At 39.0% G+C, this 21,870-nt stretch overlaps 1 protein-coding gene across 11 annotated transcripts in view; it reads right to left on the minus strand.

The window, feature by feature from the left end:
- adgrb2 (adhesion G protein-coupled receptor B2) overlaps positions 1–21,870 on the minus strand; it is a 1,003,794-nt gene that overhangs the window by 149,345 nt on the left and 832,579 nt on the right. For all 11 annotated transcript variants that reach the window (XM_051919045.1, XM_028818906.2, XM_051919049.1 and 8 more), the window contains 2 exons: positions 1,737–1,806; positions 1,154–1,220 (listed from right to left, as the gene is read on the minus strand). In XM_051919045.1, the coding sequence (XP_051775005.1) occupies positions 1,154–1,220; positions 1,737–1,806 (137 nt within the window). The remainder of the gene's footprint in view (positions 1–1,153; positions 1,221–1,736; positions 1,807–21,870) is intronic.

The following is a 21,870-nucleotide window of genomic DNA, read 5'->3' on the forward strand; positions in this document are numbered from 1 at the left end:
AAGCTCAACTCAAGGCATTAGCTTGGTACCTGGAAGTAATATGCAGCCTACTAAAATAATTCAAACCAACACATGAACATGTGAGCTCTGTATAGCCTAGAACAGGGGTAGGCAATGTCGGTCCTGGTGAGCCGCAGTGGCTACAGGTTTTCATTCCAACCCAATTGCTTAATTAGAAACCAATCATTGCCAATCTCAGACCTTATTTAATTTTATGGCTTGTTAGTCTGTGCAATGTAAGGCTCTTATATCGTAGATTTTTTTCCTTTCCAAGGATATCATCCAAATGATTTGAAGCCTAAAACAGATCATTTTCAGTCTGTCACATTTTTCTATTAAGTGTTTTATTAAATCAAACAGTGCATGATGAACACACACAGATGTAATTGGAAAAAAGCTAGCTGGAGAACTGCTGGCTGCTTTTGTCTTTTATATCTTATTGCTAATAAGGAGCAATTAAAACACTGAATGCAGCAGTTTAAGATTGAAATAAGCAATTAAGGTTGGAGAACCTTAACAAGCGAGACCACTAAAATGAAGCATCAAAATGTCACTTAAGCAATATGTGCTTCATCAGCAATAATTGAGTTCTCGTTAAGGAACTGGGTTGGAACAAAAACCTGCACATACTGCGGCTCTCCAGGACCGACATTGCCTACCCCTGGCCTAGAATTTAACCATTCCCACAGAAACAATATAGCAACCCTTATAATAAGAATGAAAAAGCAGAAATGAATTCATCCTTTGAAATTCAGTTCTAGATCTTCCATATGATATCCGAATTTAATTATTTGGAAGAATGCAAAAATACTGACACATACAAAAGCAATTTTGTTACTGTCGATATTCAAGATCCCACTGGCACAATGATATCCATCGAAAGGCATCACAAAAAGCTGATAATAACTCCTGGGTGGCAGCGCATTAAACTAGGTAGCAGAACTTACCTCACGCCCTATAGAACACTATAGTCAATAAAACTACCACCGTCTCCCTCCTACTTGCAATTCTAAATCACTTGAATTATACTTGTTGTGCACATTGTATGAAAGGTGTTATACAAGTGAGGTACAATCATTACCATACTACACAGAAACTTTAGGAGTTTACTTAGTTATAGCATAAAAGCACAAAAGAATAGTTGGAGCCTTACCAGAACAATGACAGCAGCAGGACCAACAAATGCATATAGCAGCCCACCTTCCAAGGAAAGCCAGCAGCTTGACATCAAACAAAAAGAGTATCATGCTGTATAATGTCATGGGATCATTCAATATGTAATGGTTTATTCATTTAACATCAAGAGAAGAGAGTACACCTTAACATCAAGCATCTCTGCATTCTACTGAGACATTCATTGAAGTTATAAATGAAAAAGTAAATTGAAATTTGTGAAAGTCATGCATTAATTTATTACTTTCTATACATAAAGACTGTATCATGCCACATGCAGTTTAAATATGTCATTTTTAACTATGCCATCAGTTCACTTTTGAAAGCCAAATGTTTTTGGGCTTTATTACAATCCAAACTTAAAAGGTTTTTAAACTTGAACTAGATAGAACAGATGCACTATATTGGTTTACACACTTAAAAGTTTTCATGCTTTACTTAACACGTTCTCTCTCACCCCCAACTTATTCAGGGTACAGAAGCCATTGTAGAGATTGTGCTAGAGCCAACACTAAGCACATTTTGGAGTGAAGTGTAAAATATAAAAAACAGGAGTTACTTACTAACTTGCTGTACCATATCCACTTGCTCTGGTAAACCCAACAGAGACTGCAACTATTAATGCTGGCAAACCTAAAGGATAATAAGTCATTATTAATGTTTAAACTTATTTTAATGTGTAAATGAATGCAGAAAAATAAGCAGTAATTGAACAGAAAAATAAATAATGTGGTTTCAGCTTGAGGAAGAATGGCTTGTGACTGTGGGTACTGTCAGACTATAAAAGTTGGCATTGCTCCTGTCCTTTTACAATTTTAGCAATTTTATTGTAGCTATTAAGTTTACAAAAAAGTTACAATATTACATACAGTGGCTATAAACAGTGTTTACCCCCACTTTAAATGTATTCGCATTTTGCTGTCTTGCATTATGGAATGTAAAGTGTATCATGGAAAGAAAGTGCCCTCCTGGGATCTCTCCACACTAAGAATAAGGCCAGGGTGTTGTATTGTGAAAAAGGAAAAGAAGAAGGTAAACATTTCTTCCACATTGAAAATGACTGAAATGGATCCAACAACTATGTTTCCCCACAATGCTCCCTCATATGCCTCGTATATTATCTAACCTTTTAATTATTTTCTGACACACACCTGATGATGACAGTACAGCTGTAACTGTTTTTCTCTTACTTTTTTTCTTTCTCATTTTCATTGACAAAGCTGTTTTAACATACTGTATTTTTTTTTCTTTTGCAGGTTCATGCTAATGCAACCCTTGACTTAACTCCATGTTAAAAGAGTGCAATTATTAAATGCATAAATATATGGTAAAATTGTACTATAGTTAATACAAAAATGCCTCAACTACTCATGTGCTTTTTGTAATAAGACCTTAACAAAGACTTTATTTGGTCTTGGTAATACATACAAAGGGTCGGTAAAGTGGTTAGTCCTCTCTGTTCAGTGTGGTTTATTTGATGTGTTGCTACAATTATTTGTGAATATGAAGGATTCACAGGTCTTATGCTGAAGTATGCAATATCAAGAGAAATGTGTCCCCTTTAAGCCCCCTCTCACCACTGCCAAGTGAGGCTTTTTAGTAGGTCACAATGCAGAGATAAATAACTACTTTACTGATGTGAATGTGTAAGTTGCCATCCATGCATGCTAGAGGATCATCTTCCGGGCTCATCTGAAGTAAGTAGTACTACCCTGGGACGACAGGCGGTGCTGCTGCTGCTAATAGACTTGTCTCCTCCTTCTCTCACAGCATGGAGAAACTGCTATGTGAGGGCAATGAACTGAAACAAATCCTGCCCTTTCCAGTCTGCACCATATAAAAGCAGAGCAACCCCAGAGGAGGGGGTCATATTTTGATGAAGACCCAGGTATTTGTGTTGACAGAAGCCCGAACTCTTTGCTAATCATCCTGATAAGTGGACTATTGTCCCTGTAAAGCTTCTCAGTGAAGTGCTTAATTTCTGTTATTTCTTGCTTTGCTTTGAATTAAATGGGATTTTAAATGGGGTTTTGTTTCCAAGTTTGCACCCCAATCATTTTTTCTCTTTCTGCAAACTTCATTTCACTCCACTACAAGATGTAATTAAGACCGAAGAAGCCTTTATAAAGGCCTTTAACTGTATTTTACGTTTAGTGTATATTTAAAATCTTCACTTCCTGAGTTAAATTTCAGCTTTTATTACTGAAAAGACTGATATTAAGACAAATCATGTCAGACATTTTTTGTATTTACTTAAATCTTGTAACCAACAACAAGTGAAATACACAAATAACATGTGAGGAACTAATGAATTGTTCCAGTTATAGTGTGATATGATTGATGAATTCATTATTCTAAATACATATCTGCCTGAAAAAATATCATTGACATTACAATGTATGTAGTAAAGTGCAAATGTAATTACTTTGTTAAAGTCTAATTATTTAAAGTTTTAAAGAAGCCAGCCTATACCATATGCTGTGCACATTCTTGTCAAGGTATCTTTTTATCATAAGAGCAGATAAGGAGTTCTGTTGATTTTTAATATAAAAACAGAACAACAAATATAACCACCCCTCTGGAAAAAATTGCTTTTATATATTTTAGCTTAATGATTAAAATGTTAAATATGCACACAAAAAGGTTTTTGATGAAAGATATTTCTTTTCAGATTATGTCATTGTTGTTGGAAAAATACTGTTATATATAATTCAATTATAATTAATAATAATAAAATAATGAGCAAATATGTTTTACAATATATTGAGTAAAGTATTTAAGATTTATTGACTTTTCAGTATACTACATTATACAATTAATTTCAATATAGGTCTGACATTTGAATCTAACGAAGCCTAAAATAAAGTACAAAAATCTGACATATGAACTAAAGTGTACGTTTAACACTCATTAGGAGTAGTCAGTGCCCAAAAACGATAGGAAGCAAAGCAATACCTTGAGACTTTTTAAACTACAGAAACTGGATGCAGAATAAACAACAGAGACAAAAGTGTACACATATGGCTGGGTGATGCTAAAGATTTATAGTTCAGTATTTCACTATTCAGGAGATAAAGGGGCCATACTTGAAAAGAACCAGAGTGGCCAAACTGAAATTGAACTTGAAGTGGAAGACACAAAATAGAAACGTAGAAATCAATTGACAGAGATACTAGAGAGAGTGAAATAACTTAGAGAGAGCAGGGGAGACACTAAAGTAGCAAGTTCAGTGCAGATGCTACATACTGTATTTTCTGATTTTGTGCATTATTTCATAAACTTTATAACCATACATTTTCAAATAACAAAAATCATTGGTTTGATTATTTGTGTGGTCAGGCATTGTTTTTGTATGTATACTGTATATATATATATATATATATATATATATATATATATATATATATATATATATATATATATATATATATAAATTACACATTGGATCTCTCGGAATGAAATATTCAAGTGGAAAATCTTTACTAAGTAATACTGTGTAATTTGTTAAGAACAAAATAATGTAACAAAAGCCAAAGTCAAAAATTGAAACCACAAGTTGATCCAACTTGCATAAATTTAATCACGGCAAATCATAATGTGACTCAGTAGTGTGTATAGCCCCCACATGCTTGTATGCACTTCTGGCAATGTCTGGGCATGCTCTCAATGAGATGGTGAATGGTGCCCTGGGGGATCTCCTACCAGATCTGGGGCCTCATGCATAATGCTGTGCGTAGAATTCACACTAAAACATGGCGTGCGGACAAAAATTGTAATGTGTGTACGCACAAAAAAATTCAGATGCAAAAAACCATGCGTAAGCCAACTTCAGCCCGGTCAGTGTGAAATGTATGTTTATGACGTTCATTGTCTTTTCACAGAACGCTGAAATTATGGGAATATTTATATTGATTTGCATATTCAAAGAGACATAATTCTGGGAGGAGTCTGGGAGGTGCAGCACGAGTCTGCCGTAGAGCTTTCCAATCAGCTGCTGTAGAGGTGTGATTCCACACACAGATACAGTGGGTTAAATACTCTGAGTGGTGCACTGATAGTTGTCATCATGCTAAAGCACTGGAATAGTTTTTGGAATAGTTTGGCCATTCCGTGCATCATTATATTGTTACAGGTTGATTACAATCAGATGCCTTAAACTAAAAAAATGATATGCAGTTAATTTCAGTGTATTTGATAATGCCGTGTCAGGGATCTGAATCTAAAAAATAAAGGGAAACCACACAGGAACAGTAGCACTGCTTTGTCGCTGAGTGTTGGCAGTTTGCAAAACTGAGCCGAGAACGTGCGTACGCAATGGTTTGAGCTGGCATGAGAATGTGCATGGTTTTATGCCAAGTTTAGTTTTCATACATCGTGATGTGAATGTGGAAATGGGCGTGCACATCATTTTAGTGTATACGCACCTTTTATACATGAGGCCCCTGGATAAGGGCATCAGTGAGGTCCTGGATAGTCTGTGGCGCTACTTGGCGGTGTGAGACGCACCGATGCATAACATCCCAGAGTTTCTCAATTGGATTGAGGTCTGGGGAACGAGGAGTCAATGGCATCAATGCCTTCATCATCCAGGAATTGCCTATACACTCTGGTCACAAGAGGCCAGGTATTATCATGGACCAGGTGGAACCCAGGGCCCAATGCACCAGCATAAGGTCTGACAATGGTCTGATATTGGAGGCTGAACAATTAAACTATGGGAAAACCCTAGACCCCCAGCATTGAAAAGAGCTTGGAGCCACCATTGCTTTCGTTCCCAGCGTGGTGGATGTCAAGCTGGGTCGTACAGAGCTGATCAATCATGATATAGTGACTAAACCAGGGATAGTAGTTCGCAAAAGAGCTTACCAATTGCTGGAGGTGAAGAGAACACAGTTGGAGTTGGAGATACACCGGATGCTGTAACTCGGGATGACTGAACACAGTCAGCCTGTGGTCCAGCCTGATCATATTAGTCCCTAAAGCTAGACAGCTCCTGGATGTTCTGCAATGACTTCCACCGGCTCAATCAAATTTCCCATTTTGATGCCTACCACTTGCTACAAGTGGCCGACCTCCTAGAGTGCCTAGGTAACGGCCCAGTACCTGTCCACCACTGACATGGCGAAAGGCTCCGGGATCTCAACCTCACACCCAGATCTGCTCTTATCCTTTGAGTGAGCTAGCTTTCATGACTGATACCCAACTGCTTCAGAGCTCTTCGAGAGACCTTTCCAGTACAAGATATTGGCTAACTGGAGTCTTTCTTTTTCACTTTATTTGCTACCTCAGGGCCAATGTATTTTCCTGCCAGAAGGCATTTACTTTATGTTCAAAGAAAAGGAAACAGGAATTATAAAGAAAGACCCGGTTGGCATCCCAGCTATTCTTCTGTTGTCACAGTTTTGCTTCTCCAGTGCCCAGCCACATTACAATATATAGAGTAGTAGTGCCACTGCATCGAACACTAATCAAAGCATATTTAGATAAAACAAGAAAAAGATCCTTGCCATGGTTGGGCCTTGCAGTAATGGCCAAAGAGGGTAAAATGTCTGGGCCATTAAAAAAGAAGAAAGGAATGAACAGCATTTAGTAATGTATGTCCAATGTACATCAAAAGATTTCACCAGTTTTCATTTTTAAATACATTTTTTTTAAATGATACACTTTTTTAAATTCAAGTGAAGTAACATCTGAATAGAGGTAAGTGTTGCATACATAGCAGTTCTAAGAATTTGCATTTAAAAGGCTGATGTAGCATATTAGATGACAATAAAAGAGAAGAGATGAAGAATAGAATGGCAATTCTAAAGCTTTTCATTTATAGCTGCTTTTTTGAAGTGGTATATTCTAAGAAGCTTGTTAACTTTATAAGGAGATAATATTTCAAATGATGTTTAATGATAGAAAATTGTATAAATAATAAAAAAGGGAGAAAAAACAGTATTACAGTACAAAAAATCAGAAAAAGATAATGTCATGAGATGAAAAAGTCTGTGATTGGGACAATTACAAATTAATAAGATTATCTTCTTTAGCAATAAAACAACTCTTCCAACACCTTACATGTCTAATCAGAGCACGTCAGGAGATGATATCACCAGGCTTTACATCTGACTTTTCATAATGTGGCCTTCATGGAAGACCACACTCTGCTTCATGCCATGCCCTCACTTCAAACAATCAACCACTAAATGACAACAAAACAATTACAGAATCATGGATGCCATTACACAAAAATCTCAGAGCAAAACTCAGAGAACATTCTATTGTTTTCAAGTAATTTTCTGAACCTGGAGTGACTTTGTAGATGGAATTAGCCATAACATTAAGCTGGTGTTATGACTAGGTTGACACCAATCTGCCCAACATGACAATTTTCAAAAGTCTGGGACCAGTTAATTAAATTATTCTACAAGGAAAAATCAGAAAAAAAGTTAGCACACCCAAAACTGAGGAAATCCGATAATCTCTAGATCAGGGGTGCCCAATACGTCGATCACAATCGACTGGTAGATCGGAAAGGTAGTGCAGGTAGATCGCGTTGCATTCAAAAAAAAATTTTTTTAAATGTTAGCCTATCATATATCCTCCCTATGGCATTTGCCACTTGATTGACATACAAGGCGGCCAGTCTGAGATCTATTTTCTTCTAACACACTGGTCATCCCGCACGCACAATCAAACCCACGAGCTACTGCAAAACTCCAGATATCTAAGTGATCTAGTTAACCTCCCAATTTAAATCAACTAAAGAAGGGATTTTAAAAAAAAATGTATTGGGGGGGGGGGGGGGTTTGTGGGTATGGGCTGGATGTGGAATTGGAAGAGGATTTTTTTTTCTCACAATGTCACAATTGAAGTGTGTTTGTCTGATCTGTCAATCTATCATTGCTATTCCAAAGAAGGAAAATGTGGAAAGTCACTGTGTTCATAAAAACTACGAAACTGACTTATTTCCGAAAAGCGATCTGAGAAAGAGAAAGGAGAGGGAACTAAAATCGCAGTTAATCGGACAGCCGACATTTTTCACTCGGCTGAATTCAAAAGCAAAGGCAGACACACCGAGGCAACGTTCCAGGTGAGTCACTCGATCATTAAGCATAAGAAGTCCTTCCAAGATGGAGAGATGATAAAAGAGGCCTTCGTTGAGGCAGATGGCTAGGGAGAAATTCCTGCTGAGATTTTGAGACCCCTGGCCGGAGAAAAAGGAGTTTCTCCTTGTCATTAAACATGCAGAATACAAACAACTTAATAATGATAAATGGCTGCTAGACTTGGCATTTTTTTTCCGATCTGACGAACATGTTGAATGAGCTTAATTTACAGTTGCAAGGAAAAGACAAAACCACGGTCAATATGATTAGCTCAGTTAATGCTTTCAAACGAAAAATGCAACATCTGTCCTCAAACCTGCAGCACCATGATTTGGGGAACATCCAAAACCTCGCATCAGAGCTGGAGACTCAATGGAAGGCGTGTGCGCAACTTGACAGCATAAGCTACAGAGCAGATTGAAAATTGTCTGTCAGACTTTGACAGACGGTTTCAAGACTTAGCTTTACTTGAGCCAATCGCTACATATAAGAGCTATCTATTTAGGGAATATGTTGAGGGTGATTCACACGCATCAAAAATTGCAAAACTGTGTCACCTAAAACTCCCCTACAGTGGAGGATGAGATTTTGACACTACAGGATGACATTCAGCTGAAGTCTGGGGCTCATGGGGGCTTACTCACAGAAGAAAAGTACCCAAACATGAGGAAATGTGCTACCTCCTTGACTGCATTATTCGGCTCTACTTATTTATGCGAGTCAGCCTTTTCCCATATAAAGATTATTAAATCAAAATACTGTAGTGACCATAAATGTATTGAATTGTTATTGTGCCATAAGGGTTATTCAGCTATGCAAGGAACAACAACATATATTTTATGTATATACTCAGTATATACAGTATATCCTTTGACCGCATGTTGTCTGTTCACAGCAAAATCTTCCACATACAAGCACCACATCTCAAATCAACTCCAGGCCTTTTATCTGCTTAATTGATAATGACATAACGACGGACTTGCCCACACCTGCCCATGAAATAGCCTTTGAGTCAATTGTCCAATTACTTTTGAGCCCCTAAAATGAAGTGATTGTGTTAAAAAAAAATGCTTTAGTTACCTCACATTTTTATGCAATCGTTTTGTTCGCCCCACTGAATTAAAGCTGAAAGTCTGCACTTAAACTGCATCTGAGTTGTTTCATTTAAAATACATTGTGGTAATGTACAGAACCAAAATTAGAAAAAAGTTGTCTCTGTCCAAATTTTTATGGACCTAACTGTATATATATACTGCGGTGGGCTGACACCCTGCCCGGGGTTTGTTTCCTGCCTGCGCCCTGTGTTGGCTGGGATTGGCTCCAGCAGACCCCCGTGACCCTGTACTTAGGATATAGCGGGTTGGATAATGGATGGATATATATATATATATATATATATATATATACAGTGCATCCAGAAAGTATTCACAGCGCATCACTTTTTCCTCCTTTTGTTATTTATAAAAATAAAAAAACTGAGAAATCACATGTACATAAGTATTCACAGCCTTTGCTCAATACTTTGTCGATGCACCTTTGGCAGCAATTACAGCCTCAAGTCTTTTTGAATATGATGCCACAAGCTTGGCACACCTATCCTTGGCCAGTTTCGCCCATTCCTCTTTGCAGCACCTCTCAAGCTCCATCAGGTTGGATGGGAAGCGTCGGTGCACAGCCATTTTAAGATCTCTCCAGAGATGTTCAATTGGATTCAAGTCTGGGTTCTGGCTGGGCCACTCAAGGACATTCACAGAGTTGTCCTGAAGCCACTCCTTTGATATCTTGGCTGTGTGCTTAGGGTCGTTGTCCTGCTGAAAGATGAACCGTCGACCCAGTCTGAGGTCAAGAGCGCTCTGGAGCAGGTTTTCATCCAGGATGTCTCTGTACATTGCTGCAGTCATCTTTTCCTTTATCCTGACTACTCTCCCAGTCCCTGCGCTGAAAAACATCCCCACAGCATGATGCTGCCACCACCATGCTTCACTGTAGGGATGGTGCCAGGTTTCCTTCAAACGTGACGCCTGGCATTCACACCAAAGAGTTCAATCTTTGTCTCATCAGACCAGAGAATTTTCTTTCTCATGGTCTGAGAGTCCTTCAGGTGCCTTTTGGCAAACTCCAGATGGGCTGCCATGTGCCTTTTAATAAGGAGTGGCTTCCGTCTGGCCACTCTACCATACAGGCCTGATTGGTGGATTGCTGCAGAGATGGTTGTCCTTCTGGAAGGTTCTCCTCTCTCCACAGAGGACCTCTGGAGCTCTGACAGAGTGACCATTGGGTTCTTGGTCACCTCCCTGACTAAGGCCCTTCTACCCCGATTGCTCAGTTTAGATGGCCGGCCAGCTCTAGGAAGAGTCCTGGTGGTTTCGAACTTCTTCCACTTACGGATGATGGAGGCCACTGTGCTCATTGGGACCTTCAAAGCAGCAGACATTTTTCTGTAACCTTCCCCAGATATGTGCCTCAAGACAATCTTGTTTCAGAGGTCTACAGACAATTCCTTTGACTTCATGCTTGGTTTGTGCTCTGACATGAACTGTCAACTGTGGGACCTTATATAGACAGGTGTGTGCCTTTCCAAATCATGTCCAATCAAATGAATTTACCACAGGTGGACTCCAATTAAGCTGCAGAAACATCTCAAGGATGATCAGGGGAAACAGGATGCACCTAAGCTCAATTTCGAGCTTCACGGCAAAGGCTGTGAATACTTATGTACATGTGCTTTCTCAATTTTTTTATTTTTAATAAATTTGCAAAAACCTCAAGTAAACTTTTTTCACGTTGTCATTATGGGGTGTTGTGTGTAGAATTCTGAGGAAAAAAATGAATTTAATCCACTTTGGAATAAGGCTGTAACATAACAAAATGTGGAAAAAGTGATGCGCTGTGAATACTTTCCGGATGCACTGTATATATAGCATTTTTAATGTAGGTAGATCATTTCGACCTGGTCATTTCAAAAGTAGCTCACAAGCCGAAAAAGTGTGGGCACCCCTGCTCTAAATGGCAATTTATAAAGTTGCGACCCAGAAACAGCCTAAAATCTAATAACAATCAGAGAACAGGAGCCATGAACACTAAACACAAAACAACAGCACCTATATAGTGAAACAGTAGGAAAGAAGGTGCGAAAATGATTTCACCATCAAAATGTTGTCATATTTGAAATTCCACAAATCCAAACTAGAAACATACCAGTTTGTGCACTTAACTAGACTGTGAGAAAGTCAGAACCACAGCACTAATATCCATCCATCCATCCATTTTCCAACCCGCTGAATCCAAACACAGGGTCACGGGGGTCTGCTGGAGCCAATCCCAGCCAACACAGGGCACAAGGCAGGAAACAATCCTGGGCAGGGTGCCAACCCACCGCAGGACAGCACTAATATTCAAATTTCAAAACAAACTTCAGAATTCATAGTAAAAACACTAGCCAAAAGTTAAAACTAATAAAGAATCTGTCTTTAAAATTTGTTAAATTCAATTTTTAATTAAGGTATCCAAACTTTGGATGCTGACTTTAATGAGATAAAATGATGTTGCAACCATTGCGAAGCTGTTCTGTTGTGTTGTGTGATGTATTTGACATCTACAAGCATCTGCAATTAAACAACAAACAGGTTACATCTTGGAAGTGGTGTTAAAAATGTGCCAGCAAGCAACTGGCACGCCATACATTGCCAGTGTGGGCATTAGGGGTTGCTGTTGCCCCTTTAAACCCAACAGACAGACACTCAGGACACAGGGTAAAAGCAATTTTTAATTCTTTCTCTTTCTTTAAACAGTGCCCTAAGCACCACAGCCACAATAAACAGGCAAATATATACTACAAAGCACAGTATTCTTGTTCTCTTTCTCTATTCTTTCTCCTTTACACCTCCCAGCAAGTGTTGTCCACCTCCTCTCGACTCTGGTTGCTGGGTTTTCAGCAGTCCTTTACATATGGTCCGACCCGGAGGTGCTTTTGCTCTTCCACCCACATGACTTGCCAGCAATCAAGTTTTCCATCTGCCCAGAAGTACTTCTGGGCTTCTGTTCACATGACTCCATAGTACTTCCGAGCTACATAGAAAGTAGAAGACCCAGCACCCAGCAGGGCTGTGAAGGCGAACTCCAGATCCCATGGTGCCCTGTGGGAATCTGGGGCACCACTATACTGCAGGGAAATCGCTATCTAGCGTCTTGGGGGAAGCAGCGTCCCAGAGTAGCTGCCTTCCCCCATCCTTCCACTCTTTGGGCGTCCCGGCCGGGTTGAACTGCTGGCCGTCCATCACATCAGTCTATACCAAAGATAAGATCTATATTAAAAATAATGATTGCAAAAGGGAGCTTGCGAAACGACTTGTGTCATCCACAAACCACATCATGTCAGGTGAATCTAGTATTTGTTCTCCCTGACTAATCTCTTCCCACTGCAGCTGACCATAAGCCTTTCAATACAGTAAAGATGTTCTGAGCAGCCTGTTATACAAAAGCACTTGATAGAATTAACATTATGCAGTATTTGAACAGAAGCAAGCAGATGAAAACACTGAACTTTCAAAATATTATTATTATTGCAATGAACACTGAGATGGAAAATCGGGCACACACTGAAAGCTCAGTAATGTATATGTATATTTAATAATGATAAATTCTCTCTCTGTTACTTCATGAAGCCTAATGTCCCTAGTGGCATTTTCCCACTGTCATGGGATACGGGAAATGCCTCTTAAAAAAATAAACACGCTCTCCTGTCGTTTAACATATCCTGGATGTCCGATCATCCTTCCCATAATTGCACCGTCTGTGATCCATCAAAGATCATCACTGTTTTTTTTGCAAGGGGGTTGCTGTTTATTCTCTCCTCTGAATTATCTGCTTACACTCTTGAATATTCTCAAGCTAGTAGTGTGTAGCATGAACACTCCCGAAACTTGTGGAATGAAGCGCTCTTTGTGACATGTGACAAGTCGCTATTAACCAGGCATCCAACCCCTCCTATCTTTAGCACCATCGACAGGCTGCTACACTATGTCAACACCCAGGCAGTTTTCCTCCGAATTGCAACAAACTGCCCATGCATAGCACAGGTTTAACTTAATTTGATCTCTAAAAAACATTTAATTAAATAATTTCTGACTTCAGCAGAGAGACAGGCTAGTTTAGAATTAATTCTTTTTTTTATTTTGATGTGAGAGCCCACGAATTTTGAGCTATGCCTATGGTCGTAATGTTCAGAAAATGGTGACACCAATGAAAAAGTAACAAACTAAAAATGGCAATGTTTATAAGTCAACAAATAACAGTAACATAAAACAACCATACCTATAATTCAGAGACGAGTTCACAAATTAATTCAAAACATACTCAGGACAGCTAGTGTCTGAATGATAAGTCAGAATAGGCGTTGATGCAAGGGAGGTTAGTGAAGGCACCGACATGTGAAGCTGAGATTGATAAGTTTGTGGGGTTGTACCAATTCACATCTCAGTCAAGTACTGAATGGCTGCACAGCTAGGCCTAGTAGGGCAGTATGGCTTTTTTATGAGGTTGTTGCTTTGATTTTCTTTCTTTATTCAATACTCCCTTTATTTGCCTTAATAAGACCAATATTTTTGATGTGCTCAATTAAATTTTCAGCTGTAAATAATGGTGGCAGTCAGAGCTGTCCCCATTACACTATACAATATTTATATAGAAACGACAAAACTAAATGTGGAATACAATCTACATTAAAAACAGATGCTTCTACACAGATGTGTCTTTTGGAGATAATTAAGCGCTTAACATTCCATCACGCTTAAGGTAATGCATAAAACTACTGGTCTTTCTCAGTTACTTATTATGTTGACTACAATGACTTGAACAAGATATCTCTGTGACAGAGACAGAGAGCTTCAGCAATAAATGAATCTCCTGTAAAATCGAACCTGCAAGCTAAAACTTACTATAACAATGGCTACGATGAATTGGCATGATAACAGGAGGGTTGTAAATATCAAATGGGACACTTCTGGAAGAAACAGCAAACTCATTGTCTCTGATGTTCATACATTCATGCATTGATTTGAGACACAAAGAAAACAGAAAAAAAATCTCTTGTTCATTTGACTTAAAATTTCAATCTAAACCACAGACAAGACAAGCCAATTAAGATCTTCCCAGAGATGAATACTGTGGTTCAGGTATGATGTATAAACCCTTCATTGCACCATTACTAGCAAAAAAGGTGCAAAGAACACAATCAGCTGTCTACTGAGCATTGAATGACTGTTTTAAGTCAGATTTTACTTTCTTTTCAGTAAGTACATGTGTAGCACACACCAAGATGAAGTTGACTGCTGGCCCAAATGCTTATTTTCCATGGGGAAGGGCTTTGATGATCCTGTTATGGTGTACAGTGTTGTCCTGACATGGTGAATGTCATGGATCTGGCAAATGACATTTTAAGCCACAGTGTTCATTAAATATTTCTGTCCATCCAGTAGAAATCAGATCAATTGAGTACTTATGAGGGAATCTGAAGCACCGCTGGAAAATGTATTTTCCAGTGGCGGACCGTGCATTTCACACCTAGGCCTTCAGTAGTGCTCCGTCTGAATCAACCCACCCCTCAAAAACTAATTTATGGTTATAAAAACCATCTTAATATGCAGAAATACAGTATAAAGAGCCATTGCATCGCAGATAGATAACTCCTGTAGCCACAATAAATGCCTTTATTGAACAGACAAACCAGGGGTGAACAAGTTCCTTTTTACTGCAGCTACAGCTGCGACACACATAAAAAACATCAATAATAACTCATAAACTTGCAATATTATTTAGGAAAATCGCAACATTTTACTCACCAAAAATTCGGATTATTTGTAAACAAAATCCATCCTCCTCTCTTTCCTCAAAAACAGTTCAATTACTCTGTCGTACAGATTATCCGTGCGCTTCAGTTCCATCACGAAGTCCCTTTCTATCGCAATCAAAGCTAATGCTGAAAGTCAAACTTGCCCTGTCGTATTTCTGGCATAAGTATTAATTCGCTTTAGGGCTGAAAAGGTCCGCTCGACAGAAGCAGTGGACACGGGAATGGTCACCGCCAAACATACCAATGTGTACAGCTGCCCCATGCTCTCATTCAGATTTTTCTGATGAAGGAAGTCAAGGAGATCAGTGGGAGATTTTCCTGCAAAATCATCCATGGCATACTTACACCATCCTATCCAATCAACGGGTCTGAATACGGTGACGTTGCTGTACGCCTGCTAGAGGGCCCTAGTGACACCAACTCAAAATCTGATTGGTTGAAGCAACAGTTTAATCGACATTTATTTTGTGTTAGAGGGCCTGCAGAACGGATTGTGAAGGCCTCCGGGCAGACTTCATTGACTTTCACCCTACCTGGCAACAAATGATGGCTGAAATGTGATTGGTTAAATGCTTTAATACGAAAATACATGTCTGGAAGCAGCACAACCATCGGAAAAGCTATGAAAGGAAGCGGACAGACTATTTGGATTTATTAAATAAGTAATCATGGCCAAAATATAATTAACATCAGTTTGTGATTCAGATATTTTTTTAGGCCAGCCGAGAAGGCCTTGCAGGCCCTGATGGCCCACCACTGGTATTTTCACCTCCATCCTTAAAACACCAAATGCTGGACATTACTCGTGGTTAACTCCATCAGCACAGTTTAAGCAATACAAGACACTTGTGTAATGTATGTTGAAATGCACTAAAGTGATTAATTTAGCTTGTGTAGGTACAAATGACAATAAAATTGGTTGATATTGGCTTATAATATCAACATTACATATTTGTAAATGTAGTATTTTAAACAAGTGTTGCCACAACATTTTTAAATGATAGGCTGAAACAAATATTACTTGGAGACAAACTTCATACTGTATGTATACAATACTGTATACATACTGTATGTATGACAATTATTATAAAGGAATCCAAAAGAAAAGCAACAAACCAGAAGTTACAATTGTGAAGCAGTATAAAAACTTCTTTCCATACAAACACCACAGCTACATCACAAACATTTGTGTCTTATTTGCTACTGCAGTAATCACTTAGATCAGCATATATGAAGTACCCCTGTTTCCCAACATTTTACTGAAAACGATGGATGTTTCAGTCCCTTCACTCAGATAGACCTTTCCTAAAAGAGCACTTGTGCACCATTCCACCTTATTTCCCAAATGTCTCCTGGGGGTTTATATGATTTAAATGTGAATACCTTTTATGCCTTGAAGCATCACTGAGAGCATATTCAGTGCAGTGATGGATAAGAAAAGCAGGGGACTGGCTTATAGCAAAGCTGAAATGCTCCCATATGGTAAAATGAATCTTCTGGTAATGTGTTGGGATTTTAATTTAGCATTTAGTTACATGAGCAAATTAAACTATTCAGACATTTTAAGTTATAGTTTGATCCTGATATTATACTTAATGCAAGACGTTTTGTTAAAGTCAGCATTTGAAGCATTTCTTTCTATCTATCTATCTATCTATCTATCTATCTATCTATCTATCTATCTATCTATCTATCTATCTATCTATCTATCTATCTATCTATCTATCTATCTATCTATCTATCTATCTATTTCTATAAATATTTTGTCTCACTAGCTATTTCCTGTACTTAATATCAGCCTGTACTGACATAGGTACAATATGCATTGCCATTATTTATGCATTTAGTTTGGTTTAATTTGTTCAAAATGAATATTTTATTTTAAACAGTTAGTTTCATGTTAATGTTGAAGAAATTATGTTTTATAATAATTTTTTATAAAGTTGGTATTGACTATATTTGCAAATACTATTAAAAAATAATCAGCACACTGTATCAGTTTATGTAAATCTATATAAATATATATAGCAATCCTCTTCACCCAGAACAATGCCAAGTGTCATATTACAACCAGGTTTTTTTTTCCCTGGTTTGTCTTTGTTCTCTGTTTCATTGTTGTTTTTGGAGAAAAGCCAAGCAAAATGACACCTTTTATTGGCTAACTAAAAAGATTACAATATGCAAGCTTTCGAGGCAACTCAGGCCCCTTCTTCAGGCAAGATTGTTGTTTTTGTAAATTTTTAAGTTATTATTTTTTTGCTTTTTTATGTTACTAGGGGGCTCTGTCCCCTGCTCACTTCGCTCACCAACTCCTGGATGGGCACTACACGCTAGCCCAGGGGTGGGCAATGTCAGCTCTGGAGAGCCGCAGTGGCTACAGGTTTTCATTCCAATCCAACTGCTTACTGTAATTAGAAACCAATCCTTTCCAGTCTCGCACCTTATTTAATTTTATGGCTTGTTAGTCTGCAATGTAAGGTTCTTATATCGTAGATTTTTTACTCACCAAGGCTATCATCCAAATGATTTGAAACCTAAAACAGATAATTTTCAGTCTGTCACATTTTCTATTACATGTTTTATTAAATCAAACACTGCATGATGAACACACAGATGTAAATGAAAAGAAACTGGATGGAGAACTGCTGACTGCTTTGTCATTTACATTTTATTGCTAATAAGGAGCCATTAAAACAATGAATGCAGCTGTTTAAGATTGAAATAAGCAATCGAGGGTGGGGAACCTTAACAAGCAAGACCACTAAAATGAAGCATCAAAATGTCACTTAAGCAATAAGTGTTTTATCAGGACTGACATTGCCTACCCCTGCGCTAGCCACTTTGCGGCTCTGCCACTCGCGTATGGGGAAACGGATCTGCAATAACTATTTTACATTACAGCAAGTAATTAACCATGGTAAAAAATAGTAAACTAAAATTACACTTTTACTGTAAGACTTCAGTAAAAACAATATTTGGAATTAACTTTTCGTCAATATTGCATTAATTTTGATTCCGCGTTTGGAGTTACATCATGACAACACAACGTATAACTGCCCGTGTGTGAATATCGTTTCTTTCTCCCTAATAAATAAACTGACTTTTTCGAATGTTTATCCCTGTGATTTGTTAATTGTCATAGCAAAAGCTACTCTAACGGGAAACTGTAAATGTTTTAATATGAATGGCATATCAAGATTTCCTTTGGTGTCTAATGTTATCCACGTAAGGTGTACTACATTACCTTTCTTGTTGCCTGTTAAAATTTTACATGCAATAACGTTATAATACATCCTTCTTTCAACAGTAATTCAGCCGGTGGAAGACCGAACGGTGTTAACGGTTGCAGATATTCTACAGGATATTGTAAATTGATGTTTTCATCTGGGCGGCACGGTGGCACAGTGGGTAGCGCTGCTGCCTAGCAGTTGGAAGATCTGGGGACCTGGGTTCGCTTCCCGGGTCCTCCCTGCGTGGAGTTTGCATGTTCTCCCCGTGTCTGCGTGGGTTTCCTCCGGGCGCTCCGGTTTCCTCCCACAGTCCAAAGACATGCAGGTTAGGTGGATTGGTGATTCTAAATTGGCCCTAGTGTGTGCTTGGTGTTTGTGTGTGTCCTGCGGTGGGTTGGCACCCTGCCCGGGATTGATTCCTGCCTTGTGCCCTGTGTTGGCTGGGATTGGCTCCAGCAGACCCCCGTGACCCTGTGTTCGGATTCAGCGGGTTGGAAAATGGATGGATGGATGGATGTTTTCATCTTCTGCACCATCACCACCAACTGTTTCAGCATAATCTATTGATACACATTTAACCAATTTGCCATGTAACTGATTGACAATTTTCACGTTAATTCGTTTGACTTCATCATTTCTCAGTGCTAGGATTGTCCGTGTACTCATTTCTTCTGTTGATAACCCTTCAGGATGAAATTCTTCAATAAGATTTGGACATAATAATTCTTCTTTTATTGGGAACTTAAAGTGAGGAAAACGTAAAAATTTGAAAGAGCTGAGAGCACAGGAACTGTGTCTGATAAAAGCATTCACACGCATGAGAGGAGAGAGGACTGTGAGCGTGGGCCGTTAACCGTAAATGGTTGACAGGAGGCCGGGACTTGAAAAAATCTCTTGGCAATAGTCTCGTCTCACGGGTCCTGAAAAAATCTCTTGGCAATAGTCTCGTCTCGTCTCAAGATTTTCTTTTATAATAGAGAGATTTCTATTACTTGTGCTTATGACTTGTTTTTTATGTATAGTCCCATTAAAGTTGCATCAGTTTCTCAGACTTTGTGGGTGGAAACCTATAAGGCAGGTCCAACTTGATGTCACTGCTTCTGAGTCTTAATTCTGGCTTTATACATCGGTCAGAAAGAAGGATCCATCATGGTCAATTGAGGTTAGGAGTTTTATATTGTGTGTTCTGGTTAATGGGTTAATTTGGTTTTGTCTTTGGATTCTGATTTTGGACTTGGTTGCCTTGGATAGCCTTTTGGGCACATGCTTTTTTCTATTTGAAACTCTACATTTACTAGTATTAAGAATCTTGTTTTGACTTGTCTCTACAACCCAGAGTTTTCTCCTTGAGAGACAGTTTGATATTTTGGGACTTTCTTTATATTTTTGAATTTCTGAAGCAAATTTCCTGTTTTGGGCCTTTATAGGTCAGAGCCTGTTGATTTCAAAGGGGGTTGACAGACAGTGTGATCCTGTTCTGGGAAGACCAGTGAAAGTTTTGGCCTGTGTTTATGGTCTTTTGTAGGCCTCACACCCTTTCATCATATTTGGAACTCCTTATAATGCCAGCTAAGGAGGTGAAAATATCAAAAATGGAGTGTTTGCATTCACAGGGTCTGCATTGCTTCTCTGTTTTTATTAAAAACCCTGCACCACCATGGACCAATGCACTGCACCACAGTTAATTAAGGCATACACACAAAGGAAGAATACATAAACAGGACAGCACAAAGTAAAAACAAAACTTGATCTCTGGGACTTATTCAATTGGATCTACATAGAATTAACCTTCTTGCTCAACTCATAATAACAGTAAAGAATTTGCCCATCTGTTTCTCCTTCTCTATTATGATCCTGCTCTCATTCTGTTATCAGTTGAACTTTTCACCCAACTCACCGTCCAACTATGAACTCAAAGATACCGCTGCTGTAAAGTAATGCTAAACCTACTGTCAAAGTCAATTTATTACCTAGCTTTCTCTTGGCTGACTTTCTTTCAGTAAGGAAACAGTTAACATCCTTAGCATCTTCCGAGCAGCATTCCTTTTCAAATTCCTGTAGAAACCTTTGTTTTAACCCCCAGGTTACATTTCACTCTTTGTCTGAATTAACACTTTTGCCTACTCATTTCTGGGGCATCCCATGTTAATGTTGAACATACAACCCCATTGATTGGTCAATCAAAGCATCAACTGTCACCTTGTATGCTTACATATTTTAAGATGCATGAAGCACTGTTTTTATCTGTACAATTATCAATTTCATTCATCCATTTTGTTAACCTGCTTATACAGGGTAGGGTTGCAGGGAAGCTGGTGGTCTACCCCAGCAAGCATAGGGCACAAGGCAGAAACAGCCCCTGGACAGAGTGCCAGTCCATCACTGGAGAAGCACACACACGCACACACGTACATACACACACACTAGAGCCAATTTTGCATCTCTGGTTCATCTGATGTTGCACATGCATTGGCTAACCAATCTCTCTCTCATTGTTTCCTAGGGCACGAAGCGGAAGCGGAAGCAGACAATGGCCAACAGTGAGATGAATCGTGTTGCTGTCATCGTAGAAGAACTCCAGGCACTCGAAAAAACAGATTCAGAAACTCCTGTTCAGACGAAGGTACCTTAGGGATTTGAAGGCTCGGCTGCTGGATAAACTATCCTCACCATCTGAAATCAACGTAACATCAACCCCGCGTTGTGCCACTCAAGTAAGCTTCACCTCTGCGCCTCGTAGGAGCGACGACGACACTGACGAAGACCACAGCGTGTTTCAGCTATGCAGGTGGAGGTTCAAGGCTAGAACACCTCCATTGGAACAGGGAAGCATCTCGACCCAGAATCAGTTCAACCCTCTCCGCATCCCCAGTTTGCCTTCAACCCCGGGTGATGTAATAGTGGTAGGTGATTCGATTGTTAGAAACCTCAATATCGCATGCCCTAATTAGAAATCTTTTGTTTCTTGTTTTCCCGGTGCTCGTGTCCGAAATGTGATGAGACGTGCGCTGACAATCTACGAGAAGCACAAGAAGAGGGCAATTGGATCCGTTGTATTACACGCCAGCGTGAACGATGTAAGGCACCGACAGTCGGAAATTCTCAAGGCTGACTTCACAGCACTAATTAAAGACACGAAGGAGAGGACCCCATTGGCAAAGATCTTCATTTCGGGTCCACTACCATCAAATTCATCAAATGAATACTGCAGTCGTCTGCTAGGATTAAACAACTGGCTGAAAGGCTTCTGCGAGAACCAAGACATTGGGTTCATCGACAACTGGGACCTCTTTTGGGAAAGGCTGTGTTTCTTCAAGCGGGATGGCCTGCATCCAAATAGATTCGGTGCCTGGGTCCTCTCCAAAAACATTGCTAAGGTAATTTGTTTATCTTGACTATATATTTCTACTCTTAACCCCTTCCGTAATGTTACTGCTGTGCTAGGACATGATAATTGCTTAACAAACTCTTCCGTAAAAGTGCACAACATTAATACTCTAATAACCAATCTCAATGCATGTAG

This window comes from Erpetoichthys calabaricus, chromosome 14, assembly GCF_900747795.2.
Source record: "Erpetoichthys calabaricus chromosome 14, fErpCal1.3, whole genome shotgun sequence".
Lineage (NCBI taxonomy): Eukaryota > Metazoa > Chordata > Cladistia > Polypteriformes > Polypteridae > Erpetoichthys > Erpetoichthys calabaricus.